A 14910-nucleotide genomic window follows, 5' to 3' on the forward strand; every position below is an offset into this window, starting at 1 on the left:
TCCATACATCGTACATATGCGCCACTTTGCAGGCACATTAGGGGATCCCCCAGGTACGATATTTAAATTCATTTTTCATTTTTATTGTTTCAGTTTAAGCATCATTAAAATCACTGATCCTTTAAAAACGATCGTTTTTTTTTTAAAAATTGCACTGATACATGTCCCCCAAGGCAGTACCCGGGTCCCCATACACTTTTTATGGCAATAACTTGCATATAAGCCTTTAAAATTAGGACTTTTGATTTTTCATGTCCGTGTCCCATAGACTTTAATAGAGTTTGCATGTTATCAGTTAAAGTAACACCCTATTGCAAAAAATGGCCTGGTCATAAAGGTGGGGTAAACAATCCAGAGCTGACGTGGTTAAACAAAGAAAGTCCCATTCATCAGAAAACAGTCCTTAAACGCAAAAAAAAAAGTCCAAAAAACTGTTTTAGGTAAAAGATGAAAACATTGTGACTGTGTCTTGTTATCCACCGTGCCTTCTATAATCTTCATATGTTTGTAAAACACCACCACTGTGCCTCAACAGATGTACTGTCACCTTTTCAGACAGACCCCACTTACTCATATAAATTTGAGATCAAACAGCGATTTTTGATGTGTGCGATTCACCCTTTGGACAGTCTCTAATCTCTCCGGTGATCAAGCAAGAGTTATAATGGCTCCCACCTCTCTCTATACATGACTTCAATGCAGGCCATACCATAGGTAAAGAGACATTTTTTGGATCTATTTTGCTTTTAAGGACTGTTTTCATGATGAATGGGACTTTCTTTGTTTAAATATTGAAAGATTATACTGATTCACTTATCACTTGCTGTATATGGTTCCAAACGCATGATGCAGTACTGTATTGTTTATATAATGTTTGGTTTAGTCATAAGTTTGTCATATATTGCTTAATCTCCCTAGCGGTATTCCCGAGCGTGGCTCGGGATTACGTTTCAGAGCCAAAAGCAGTAACCCCGAGCCACACTCGGGGTACCGCCAGAAGCATCGCTGGATCCTGTAAAAGAGGTTTCTTACCTTGTCACCGGGATCCAGCGATGTGTCTGGCGGTGTCTAGCGGCGGTTCTTCCTCCCGATCCTCTCCGTGCTCCGGCTTCCGTCTCCTGCGACGTGACGTTCGCAGGGGGGTGGAACCGGTGGCAAATTCAAATGTAAAAACACACCAAACACACTGATACCATTCAAAATAAAATAAAATCACATTAGTTTGCCCCCCAGTGCCCTTTCCTGCAGTTTTACTGTACTTTTTATGTAAATATATATATATATATATATATATATATATATACATATACAGTGGGTACGGAAAGTATTCAGACCCCCTTAAATTTTTCACTCTTTGTTATATTGCAGCCATTTGCTAAAATCATTTAAGTTCATTCTTCTTCCTCATGAATGTACACATAGCACCCCATACTAACAGAAAAACACAGAACTGTTGACATTGTTGCAGATTTATTTAAAAAGAAAAACTGGAATATCACATGGTCCTAAGTATTCAGACCCTTTGCTGTGACACTCATATATTTAACTCAGGTGCTTTCCATTTCTTCTGATCATCCTCGAGATGGTTCTACACCTTCATTTGAGTCCAGCTGTGTTTGATTATACTGATTGGACTTGATTAGGAAAGCCACACACCTGTCTATATAAGACCTTCCAGATCACAATGCATGTCAGAGCAAATGAGAATCATGAGGTCAAAGAAACTGCCTGAAGAGCTCAGAGACAGAATTGTGGCAAGGCACAGATCTGGCCAAGGTTACAAAAAGATTTCTGCTGCACTTAAGGTTCCTAAGAGCACAGTGGCCTCCATAATCCTCAAATGGAAGATGTTTGGGACGACCAGAACCCTTCCTAGAGCTGGCCGTCCGGCCAAACTGAGCTATTGGGGGAGAAGAGCCTTGGTGAGAGAGGTAAAGAAGAACCCAAAGATCACTGTGGCTGAGCTCCAGAGATGCAGTCAGGAGATGGGAGAAAGTTGTAGAAAGTCAACCATCACTGCAGCCCTCCACCAGTCGGGGCTTTATGGCAGAGTGGCCCGACGGAAGCCTCTCCTCAGTGTAAGACACATGAAAGCCCGCATGGAGTTTGCTAAAAAACACCTGAAGGACTCCAAGATGGTGAGAAATAAGATTCTCTGGTCTGATGAGACCAAAATAGAACTTTTTGGCCTTAATTCTAAGCGGTATGTGTGGAGAAAACCAGGCACTGCTCATCACCTGTCCAATACAGTCCCAACAGTGAAGCATGGTGGTGGCAGCATCATGCTGTGGGGGTGTTTTTCAGCTGCAGGGACAGGACGGCTGGTTGCAATCGAGGGAAAGATGAATGCGGCCAAGTACAGGGATATCCTGGACAAAAACCTTCTCCAGAGTGCTCTGGACCTCAGACTGGGCCGAAGGTTTACCTTCCAACAAGACAATGACCCTAAGCACACAGCTAAAATAACGAAGGAGTGGCTTCACAACAACTCCGTGACTGTTCTTGAATGGCCCAGCCAGAGCTCTGACTTAAACCCAATTGAGCATCTCTGGAGAGACCTAAAAATGGCTGTCCACCAACGTTTACCATCCAACCTGATAGAACTGGAGAGGATCTGCAAGGAGGAATGGCAGAGGATCCCCAAATCCAGGTGTGAAAGACTTGTTGCATCTTTCCCAAAAAGACTCCTGGCTGTATTAGATCAAAAGGGGGCTTCTACTAAATACTGAGCAAAGGGTCTGAATACTTAGGACCATGTGATATTTCAGTTTTTCTTTTTTAATAAATCTGCAACAATGTCAAAAATTCTGTGTTTTTCTGTCAGTATGGGGTGCTATGTGTACATTCATGAGGAAGAAGAATGAACTTAAATGATTTTAGCAAATGGCTGCAATATAACAAAGAGTGAAAAATTTAAGGGGGTCTGAATACTTTCCGTACCCACTGTATATATATATATATATATATATATATATACACATATATATATATATATATATATATATATACACGTACCATTATTTTGCATGTAATTCTTGTGAATGAGCAGCCCAAACCAACTGTATACATTATATATATATATATATAATATATGTATACATACATATATATATATATATATATATATATATAAATAATATATATAATAAATGTATACAGTTGGTTTGGGCTGCTCATTCACAAGAATTACATGCAAAATAATGGTACCGCTTTTAGCACCTAAAATCCAAAAGAATCATACCCCCAGGGAGGTTAAAGGGAGCACTGCACAATACTTTTTGGAGCATCTTACATTAAGCAGCATTTTGCAGTTTTTTTTTTTTAAAACATTTTTAATGAAGAAAAAAATTTCAAAGCAAATGGTACAGACAGACAAGCGTCTGTAGTCTAAGTACACAATTAGGTAACAAATAAACTTAGGGAAGAAATAGCAATCATGAAAACAAATTCGGTAACATGCTGTGGATCATTAGGCAAAGTGTATGGCGCTACATGGTTTAAAATCTGTGTCCATCTACTGTACTGAAAAGTTTTAGCCGACTCTCTGAAATGAAAGGTAACAGGAAAGAAAATAAATAAACGTAAGAAAGGGAAGAGAGAGCCACCAGGGAGAGTGCAGTTTCACTCTGCCAGGGTATTTGCTCCAAATCTTTGTATATGGAGTGAAGCTTTAATTTTCAAAGAATACCCTATCACATGCAAGATAAATAAAGAAAAAAACAGCATTTTTGCTTGCACACAATTCGATGATGGAAGTCAGCAGAGCTGCTTCTCCTTATTTACTAAGTTTTGGAACAAATGCCCTTGCAGACTGCAACCGCACTTGTACTTTCTAATTTGACTTTAGTAAATCAACCCCATTATGTCCAGATGAGAGAGGGAGTATTGGAAAGCCAACCAGCGGGCCCCATGTCTTACAGGAAGTTAGGGACTGAATGGTGAGATTCATGTGTACGCTATTCCATTAGGCAGAAATGATTGTGTGGAATCACTGTTTTATTGAAGGAATAGCATTTTTGAGTAGGTTGGGATAAGAGATTTAGACGCATTCAGTAAATGCAGGGGGGTGATGGAACATTTACAGAATATCGGCCTGTTGGCTTGCTTGCACAATGGAATAGGACTGTCCATGAGTCATTTGATATAGTGCTAACTTGTATAGTGTTAATTCGAATTTAAAAAAGAGATCCAGCATAAATGTATGGAGGGGCATTCCCATTGATGTGAGCATGTGTTGCTGCCACGCCACATCCCATCCAGCAAGAAATAGAAACTTCAGGAAACATGTTATGTAGCCAAACAAGTGTGTAAAGCCAGTAGGATTGCAAATTATGGTAAACTTCCAACATTTTCAACTAGATGGAGGATACATGCGAAAGCTACAAAGTCTTATGCCTTTGGTGATCTGTAAGAGTAGCCTGTAACTCAGGTTCCCATGAAGTGAGGTAATTCAGATAAGAGGAGGAGTCTAGATTTATGAGAGCATGGTACAACTTGGAAATTCCTTTACTCATAGGAGATGAGGATGAAAGGATATTTTCAATAGGGTTAAAATCTTTCGGTTACTGAAAGGTAAAGACTGCATGGATTGAGACAGTTATGTGTAGCATCATTTACCCATAAATGAAGGTGTGGAAGAGCTTTTAAGTGTTTCCAAGGGCAGTAATGTGGTATTTGCCAACATATGATGCAGTAGCAGTGGCTGGTGTGGAAGCCATGTATGAAACTGAGTATGCATAGGGGTGTGTCCAAGGAATGGCGGAGTGAGGACTTGGACTCCGGAGATCTGCACAGATCGGGACAGGAAACAGCCTGTAGCTACTAGCCACGCAGTGTACCACATATGCCAGGAGACTGGAGCCCCCAACAGATGTCCAGTGAGAACAGTGGATGGGGTTTCTCACATTATTTTCTCCGCCAACACCCAGTCTCATCTCCCGCAGCATCTGCCAAGATGGCGCCGCCGCGCACTACCTCCTCCGGTCAGGCCTCCATTAAGAAGGCCTCACTGCCACAGGCTCCTACTGCCAGGGATACTGTAGCGGAACCTCCATGATCTGTGTCACCAATCGTGTTCCCGGAGCTGCCGCAGGCGGACTCTCAATCCTGGTCAGCCGCGAAGCAGGGTCTGGATGGCCGCGCAGAGAGAGCATTACCAGAGTTAATGGCAGACTTTCCCACTAGGCAGGACCTACAAGAAATGGCTACCTCCATAGTGTCAGCACTCTCACGGGAGCTGCAAGACATTCGTAAGCAAGTGGACTCTGTCGAGGAGAGAGTGACTGACCTTGAGGAAACCTCTACCTCCACAGAAAACCGGCTCTCAGCCCTGGAGGCTGACCAACAGGCCCCCCTCAGCCACTTTATTGATGTCCAGCTGTGGTTGGATGATGGCGAAAATAGCATCAGGCGGAACAATTTACGCCTCAGGGGAATACCTGAGGCCACCATGGGCCCAGAATTGCGTCCCACAGTGGTAGCAATTCTAAACCAATTACTGGGGAAACTCAGAAAATATATAATCAAGCACCTTGGATGTTAACTTTGGACAAAATTAAGGACCATATACATATAAGATCAATTTCTATATGGGTGGGGTCAATAAAAAATGCTGCTGGTTACCTGTAGATAAACTACATACAGATTAAAAAAAATATAAAAACTAGCGCAAATTCTATTTAGACCCAACACAAGCTAAAATAATTTTTAGATGGACTAATTTAATCAGACTATAATAATTTTAAGGTGCCAGTGCGTCTATATCAAAGAACAATATGATGCAAAGAACAATAAAAGAACCTAGAGACCACAACTCCCAACTGATTAACCTAGTTTGGTAAAAATGTATAAAATCAACAAAATTGTAACAATATAATGGAAATGATATATAAGGTGTAAAAACTGTGTATTTCTGTGCAAAATGAATATTGTAAATATAAATTCATACCCTAATAAACTATCAATTGCATATATTATGAAATATATGTAACAAAGTGATTGTGTTATTTAAATTATGTTGTGCAAATGTGGCAAATATGTGACTAAAAATCTTAAAAAATGTGCTTAATTAAATACACAGACCACTAGATGGCAGTTGTGTGACAAAATATAAAGTGACTATAGTGCAAACCTCTATAAAGTAATTTATACAAAAATAATCAATAATTATAAAACAAGGCTGTTAGTGTTGCTATGACCTTGTGCTAATTTGTGCAATGAAACGAAAAACAAATCCACCATTAAAATATACAAAGCAAAAATATATATATGAAAAAATTAATATAAAGAAATCAATCTAGTCCCATACACAGTCCATATAATGCTTCAAGCAGCAACATTTTTCTTTGTGCAAATGTGCAAAATGTGCCAATAAATATAAGGTGCTTTTAGTGTCCACACGTGCAGATCCCAGACGTATCATACTTACTCGCGCCTAGACTATCTTCGAGGGCCACATAAAGATCTGTCCAGAGTCCTATCTGCAAACATCAATGTCATCTCGCTCTCTGACCACGCCCTGATTCACCTGACACTTCAAATCGGGCCAGTTTCTAGGAGTCCACCATCCTGGAGGCTTAACGAAACCTTGTTGCAATCACCAGATTTGATCGCTGAATTGCGGTCAGCTTTGACAGATTATTTCTCCATCAACCAAAACTAATTGGAAAATCCCCTGGTATTATGGGAGGCTCATAAACAGGTGGTTCGGGGTATATTTATAAAGACAGGATCCCGCCTTCAGTGGGAAAGGTGCCATCTCCCTGAAGAGCTTCTGTCGAAGCTGCACAATTTGGAATGTTCCCACAAGGGGAGCTTGGCTCGTGTTACCTACCAGGACCTTATTAAGGTTGGTGAGGAGCTACGGTCTCTTCTCTTCTACAAAATGACGCAAAAGTTGGCATGGACCCAGTGGGCTTTTTATGAGAATAAACCAGGCGTCCTGCTGGCCCGGGTTCTACGTGTATCAGGCTCTGGAACTTTTTACCTTCAGTCTTGGCCTCTGATTGGAGAAAAATGACCACGTCTTCCGCGATGGTGGCTGAGTTCTGCTCTTTCTATCAAGGCCTTCCACTCTCGGGCCTTTGCAGAATACTTTGTTGATGATCCAGTCCTAATTAGACGCATCGGGCATGCCATCTCTTCCAGCCGGGAGGGAGGGGCTAGAGAAGCCCATCAGGGCTGAGGAGCTGGAGTCGGCCTTGGCTGGCTCAAAACCCAGGAAAGCACCCGGCCCAGATGGACTCACTCTGGCATACTACAGGGCCTTCCTGGGGATCTTGTCTCCCCGCCTGCTATCAGCTCTCAACTCCCTCACAGAAGGTTACTCGATGCTGATAGGATCCGGTGTGCCCAGTACAGCAAGTCAGTGTTTTTCAAGCGCCAGCAAGCGTTGGTCAGCATCCAGCCGGCGTCAAGGTAGCGCTGAAAGGCATTTTTTCTACAAAGTGTCCCGTTTGTACCTAGTTGAGCCAGAGGAGTATCCTACTCATTCCCTTCTCCCATCCCCAATATCAAATAAACAAAACAAACCAAAGATGCCAGAATGGTTATTGTCTCCAATCTCACACTTGGGTATTCAGCTTAAATGGGCTGAAGGTGCTGAAGGTGTCACCGGTAACCATGGCAGACCCACATCAGGCCCAATGACTGGAAAACCTGCTACACCTGGAAACAGGTTGACCCCCTGTGAACAGCCCCTATTGCCATGTCAACCGGAGCAGTTTCATGGGTAATCTATGTCGGTTGCAGGGGTCCGCCATCAATCGCATCAGGTATGGAATTAGCAGCAGCAGCAAACATACTGTCAATAGAGTAATCGCCAACACCGGAGTCTACCAATGCCTGAGTAACCACCGAACCTGCTGCCCAGGAGAGGACCACTATGATTAGCGGTTTATCTTTACGGGAAAACGGGGACGAGGAAATTCCACCTAAGATCTGCCCACGACAGGACCTTCGGTGCGAGCGTTTCCAGGAAGGGTAGGACAAGATTTCAGGAAATGCCCACCAAGGCTGCAATACAGGCACTGGCCCTCCCTCCTCCTAAAGGTCCACTCAGCCTTGGAAAGGTGAGTGAACCCCAGCTGCATGGGTTCACAGCCAGACGCACCATACCCTGGAGGCGTGGGAGATGGAGGAATGGGTGGGGAAGAAAACGTAGGATAGGAGCCAATCTGGTAGGAGGCTTCCGCAGGTGCTCCTTAAACGATGGTCTCCCCCTGAGCCTGGTATCGATCAAAATCAGGAAAGAAATGAGCCTCGAGCTCATCAGGAAGATCTTTGGCCACAATCTTGTCCTTAAATGCAAGGGAGAGACCAAGAGAGAAGACAGCCACCAGAGCCTCATTATTCCAGCCCACCTCTACTGCCAGGGTAAGAAATTCTATGGCATACTTGGCAATGGTTTGTATACCCTGTTGAATTGACAGGAGCAGCTTAGCAGCAGAGACAGAGCAAGCATGCACATCGAATACCCGGAGGAGGCAACAAAACTCGGGTAATCGAGTATCACAGGATTATCGTTCTCCCACAAGGGATTCGCCCAGGCCAAGGCCTTGTCCGAGAGCAACGAGATTAGAAAGCCACCTTGTAGCTGCAGGAGGAAAATGGAGGAGATTGTTTCCTCTGTATGCTGCCCCCGCTGCTTCTCCTATCCAGTTCACTTGTGTTCTGCTCTCTCTGGGCCCCTGTGGGCTCCCCTGATCCCCCCCCCTGAACTGTGCTGCCAGCTTCCTCCCTCCCCTCTCCTGCCGGATGCTGCAGGGGATGTGTCTCAATAGAGAACCAGGAAGGAGTCAGTAAATATGTAATTTACCAGCTCCTTCCTTTTTTGAATGGACAGAGTCAGTGACATTGTAAAAAAAAAAGAAATTAAAATGATAAAGAATAATACAATTAAAATACCAAATAATAAAAACTACTGACAACAGTGGATAAACTACCAGGATCGCAAAGGTCACACTTGCGACTGGGCCCTGGCATTCCACCACCGTGGGGAGGCCCCAAGATGGCAGGAAGGGACCCACTGCAGAACTTCTGAAATGGTCCCACTGCGGGACCATAATAAAGGGCCCTGCAATGAGAGTAAAGTGCCCCAGGATCAGTGGGAAGAGCCCCAGGCTTGAAGGGAAGGACCCCGGCCAGGGGTCCGGGGGCCATTCATGGTTTCTTGCACCAGGGCTCTGAAGGTTCTAGTTACGCCTCTGGGGAAACGCCTGAGGAACAATCTCAAAATAAATGCCCACTTGGTTTAGGAAGCCACTACACTGACTCGGTTCACCCCCATAGCGCTACGGGAGGAGGGCTGAACCAGTCATCCCCCTGGAAACCGCGATTCCAGCAGCAGGAGCAGAAGCGGCAACAGGAGCAGCAGCTCTAGGAACCACTGGCCTAGTAGCACCAGGAGCAAGGTCTGCAATGTCTGAGCGAAGCGACCCAAAAGGTGATCTTGTTGTTCGAGCCTGGGAACCAGCATGGGGAGCGTAGGAGCACCTGCATCATCAGGATTCATGGCCCTTGTGTACTATCAGGGTGCTAGGAAACCAGACCACATGAAGATGCAAGTAAAATAAAGCAGTTTATTAGAGCAACAACATTAAACACACAGCAAGAGTGAGGAGCAAAATCAGGAACAGCTGGGGTCAATTCCAGAGCGGGTAGTCATCCAAGCTGGGGTCGAGTCTAGAAGCAGGTAGTCATCCAAGCCAGGGTCGAGTCCAGAGGCGGGTCGTCTGCCGATGCCAGGTCGTCTGCTGATGCCAGGTCGTCTGCCGATGCAGAATCGAGAGCCAGAAAAGTCATCAGCCAAGCCAGGTCATGCACAGAGGAACACGGAGAACAGAAGACTGCTAGCAGTAATGCACCTTGGAGCACAAACACAAGGGCAATGGACTGCAAGCCAACAGATGATATATATAATCAGGTGTGCAACATCATCACTGAGTGACACCCAGGCAGCTAGCAAGTGATGATGCAAACAAAGTTTATAAAAGACAGCAGTCTGCACATGCCCAAATGGCTGGCAACGGGAAGGCAAGGTAAGAACTCGACACCTGCCTGTTATAAAACCTGTTTGTTAAGGATCTACCCATTGAGGAATATGGGGAAGCAGTCTGTTGGCTACCATTTTTGCGTGTATGTTTGTGTCAAGGTTTATTAATGAAATTTGGCCTATAGCTACTACAAAAGGTGGAATCTCTTCTAGGTTTGGTGTCTTGATGTGAGTGTGTATATTCTCACCACAAGAGATTGAGATTGCATAGGACTTAAGGTGTGGAATCAGAAAATCCTGAAATGTTTAATAGTAATTGATAGAATAGCCATCAGGGTCTTGGGCTTTACAGCATATTTAAGTTTCAGGTTCTTATAATAATTACATAGGAATGGGTGGAGAATATTCACTATTTGTTACATAATGGGTTTATGTGAAATCTCCATTAACAGCTATAAATATTATTGTAATTAGAAATATATTTCAGTTAGAAGGAAATATATTAAAAGTATTGAGTGTTGTGTTGGTGTTACTGTAATTAGTTTTGTCACCAAGCTATGTTCCTCCTTTGTGTGGGAACACACAGCAGGCACCATGCCCTGACCTGCAGTGGAAAGGTAAACAAACTCCATGCTTGTACATTGTATTGCAAATATGGTTACTGTGGGTAATTTGTAAATATCATATAAGCTAGGGGACTTATACTGGTAATGTGTTGTAAATACTGTTTAGTGTGCAATTTGTATATATTTTATGTAACCCTTTCAATAAATGTGTATTGCGGATGGAACTACCTCTTTTTTGTAAGATCTCTCAAATCTAGATGTGTATAGGTACATACTACTACAATGATTGGGGTGTATGCACATTTACATATAACCTAGGCAACATTATTTTTTATGGTGCCGCTGGCTTAAGCTTCAAAATCTGCCCCTACTGAGCAAAGCTACCTGTCAACTTAGTTTTGCAAAGATTGAATTTGCTATTAAATCTTTTACCCATAATAAATCAGGTCATGCATTTCCAAGACAATCTGTACCTTATAACCACCGATGCGGTGTTCTTGTTTGAACTCTTTGCCATTTTTCAGCCAGCGTAGTGTGGGTGTAGGTGTCCCGCCTGCTGGACACTTGAACCTCGCTGTTGTGGCTACTTCCACAGCATATATTTTCTTCTCCATCTTTTCTGGGTTTGCCCAATATGGACCTGTTAGAAGAACAGAGGCCAGAGTTAACAGCTTTATTAAAAAAGAAAAACAAGAGAAATATGGTGTTATTCCTATAAATAAAATTGTTTATAAAAGGTATATTGAGTTGGATAAGGGTAATGATATTTGGCATCTTGGAAAATATATGTATATGCAATACCTTTGCATTTTTTTAATGAATGCTAAGAATTCTCTCATTAGGCAAGTTGGAGAGGCAGGGCAGTGACATCCAATTTCTACCTTGTCCGATCAGAGAACATTTTGCATTCATTATAAAACTCTGTATGTTACCTCACCAGATTTGCAATAGTAAACAGTTATTCCTAAACCATTACAATTAGAAAAGACCAACATTAAGTGGGGTACACACTAGTAGAAAATCTGCCGAAAATTCCCGTCCGAGGTAAAATCGTACGATTTTCGGCTAGTGTGTAAACAACTTTCAGCAGCCGATACCAACATTTTCAACGAAAAAAAAACGGGACAAAGAGGGACAAACACCAAAATTTTCATCGTCCGTCCTCAGCACGACCAATTTTCGTTTAATGTGTACACAGTACATCGGGGGAAAAAATCGGCTACGAAAGACCACGCATGATCGGAAGTTGCTGACGACCCGGAAGTTTATCATAAAAAAACAACTTAAATGGATAATTCGTATCTATATTCGTTGTATTACTTGTCTTTGTATGTGTATAGCAATTCATTAGTTACATTACATGTGTATTCAGTCTACAGGGGATGTGTAAATTCTATACAGCAATGTTTATATGTCAGCATACAGAAACCTACAGTGTTGTGAAGACTTTAGATATCCATTGTCTTTGTATGTGTATAGCAATTCATTAGTTTCATTACATGTGTATTCAGTCTACAGGGGATTTGCAAACTCTATACACCAACGTTGTTACATTACATGTGTATACATGTAGATATACAGTATATACGCATTGCAGCGATGTATGTGTGTGGGATAAATAAAAACACAACTATTATTTTATGTATACGATGTAACGGTTATTATTATTTTAAACAAAATAAACAAAACATTGAATACTACTCATCTCAACTGGAAATGGAAATAAATTTATATAATTTATCACTCTTAAATGTAACTTAACATAAATTATTAAAAAAGTGCAAATGCAAAGTTGAAAAACCAAAGATTTCATATGTAACCAAACTCATAATTTAGTGTATCTGTAATCCTGGGACCATGATGAGTTATTATGTGCACCTGGTCCAGGATAACACCAATGTGATGTTGGCAGAGATGAAGCTGGAGGTGGAATACAAGTGTTGTTGGTAATATCACCTCTTACTCCTTTATTGAGAATGTTCAGTAACAGGCACTCCGCCATTTGTCTTTGTTCCTCAGACATGCTACGCAATTTATTTGCAGTCAGTAACCCGCATATGAAGCATCATATTTTTTGGTTAGAGCTGCTGAAGCTTGACTTAAAAACGACTTTGTAGCATCCTCAATATGTTTCCTCTTCCTTTTTGCTACAGGCAAGCGTGGTGTTGGCATTACAGTGTCGCTGTCCTAGAGATGATAATGAGAAAAGACATATAAACATCTTTTTCATCTAACTAAAAAAAAATGTCATTATAAATTAAAATTTAAAAAACTTACCGGTGTCCCTGAGAACTCCTGGGTCAATGATGGCTCTTGTGTGAGCGGTATCTCCTCATGCTCTTCTCCAACCAGTTCAGGTGACTCAGACTCAGTAGAGGTAGATGGTAATGTAGACAATGAAGGCCTGCAGTCACACTGATCCATTAGAAAGCGTAAGCCTTCAAAGTACCACAATCTTGGCACATAGATGTCATCTGCTCCAGCTCCAGGATGTTCTGACTCCTTAATCTTGTTCAATTCCTTTTTGAACACTGTGCGCAGATTGGAAATTTTATTCCTCACATAGTTAATGTCTGCATTAGGACTTATGGTTTTGCACATCTCCATAAGCTTTCCCAAAGCCTCCTTTTTCAGAACCCTGTTAGAATATTCCTTGGATTTAATTTTCCATAAACAAGGCATCTGTCTGTATTCCTCAATAAATTGGGGCAAGAAGGAAGGTGATGTAAACTTGTCTGCCATTTCACCTGCAACATACAAAAGGAATGTCAACCATCATTTGTAATAGCATATACACTACAAAGAATATTCTTGTAAAGAAATTAATTTACCTTCGATCGTACAGCGAAGATTCTGCGGTGGGTAAACTTTGTTGATGGGGAAAGTTCCGTAGTACAGAGAAACTTTCCTGTAGAACGTCTGTAACAATGGCGAAAGTTCTGGTGTGCTAACGGTTTTATAGATGGTTTGTGACCAACGTCTCTCACCTCTCGTGCGTTCTGTGCAGGGCTCCGGCCTTGCCTGTCACGTGGAGTTGGTATGTGCCCGCCAGCCGCCATCTACGACACAAAGCTGCAAGAAAGATGGAGGATACCGGAGAAGGCCGCAAGTGCAGCAACCAAGCAGGGCGAGGCAAGGCAACAGCCATGAGCAGGGAAGAAATGGTGGAGATGGTGTACCCACTCGAAAAATACGATTATGATGTAAGGTTGAAGAACTACCTCAAACCAAATGCCAGAAAGGACCAGATTCTGACGAAAATTCTGCAAGTTGTGCAAAAGAAGTGTGGGGTTGAAAGATCCAAAGAGCAAGTGAGAAAGAGATGGTCAGATCTCAAACATCGAGAACTTTAGAAGCTTGCAAGTATTCATAAAATCCTGAAGAAAAGTAAGTATTGGGACTTTTCAATCTTATTTTTTTTGCAATGTGGTAGAACTGTGCACCTGCTGTGTACCTGTTGTAAGCATATAGGATTGACATGACATGTTCTTCCATTCAGGAAAACTCAAGAAGCACCTTTCTAGAAGGAAAATATCTAGGAAAAGATATGCTAACAGCACAAATGGGAAAAGTGAGCAGTGTTCAACAATTGGAACTGAAAACGTGGACTCAGACACCCTTCAGAGCAGTACAGGTAGGTGCACATAATGTATGATTTTGTTTCCTATACAATGAACATTTTATATTTGACATATATGGAGAAAGATGTATGTAAGTATATATATATATATATATTTGTATATAGATACATGCTATATATATACATATTGTAAAGGGGTTAGCTCGGTACCGGGTGTGGGTTCGTTACACAGAGAGACAGCCGAGGAGTGGTTGAAAACAACGGTCTATGGTTTATTCTTCCAATTTGCTGGAAACAAGTGCAAGCATCCAAACATCCAAACAGCATAAATCAAACACACATAAAATAAACCCTGGCCACTTGGGGCATCTACCTTCACAACACAGGAACCTTCCTATGGTGTCTGTCCCAACCTACTGCTGGGCAGACACTGCTGGTCATACAGCAGAAGACCAATAGTCTATTTGTTTTCTTTTCACACAGAAAAAGTCAACACCACCTCACCTTCAGAAGTCTCTCGGCTCACTGCTCTCCTTAATGCACAAAGCCTCAGGATGCAGCAATCAGTAGTCATCCTCTGGATAACTTATAGAGGCCTTAAGTGCCTCATTTTGAATAGCTGAAGCTTTCCAACGTCCTTAAACCTTTCTGGCTATGTCTGCAGCCGACACCTGATAGTAATTGGTGAATTGTCTAAACAAGGCAGAAATGTATCTCCCGTCTGTGAAAACACCCACAGATTTACCTGACTTCCTGTCACAATATATATATAT

The 14910-nt window shown here is 42.2% G+C and overlaps 1 protein-coding gene across 1 annotated transcript in view; it reads right to left on the minus strand.

The window, feature by feature from the left end:
• Positions 1-12580, minus strand: part of LOC309552787 (fibroblast growth factor receptor 1-like) — a gene marked incomplete at both ends in the record, with an annotated part of 55102 nt that extends 42522 nt beyond the window's left edge. The window contains 2 exons of the mRNA XM_082253701.1: positions 11031-11197; positions 12514-12580. Coding sequence (XP_082109827.1) covers positions 11031-11197; positions 12514-12580 — 234 coding nt within the window. The remainder of the gene's footprint in view (positions 1-11030; positions 11198-12513) is intronic.
• Between the last annotated feature and the right edge of the window lie 2330 nt (positions 12581-14910).

The sequence above is a fragment of the Pelophylax lessonae genome, assembly GCF_965119305.1.
Source record: "Pelophylax lessonae genome assembly, chromosome: 4".
NCBI classification, from domain to species: domain Eukaryota; kingdom Metazoa; phylum Chordata; class Amphibia; order Anura; family Ranidae; genus Pelophylax; species Pelophylax lessonae.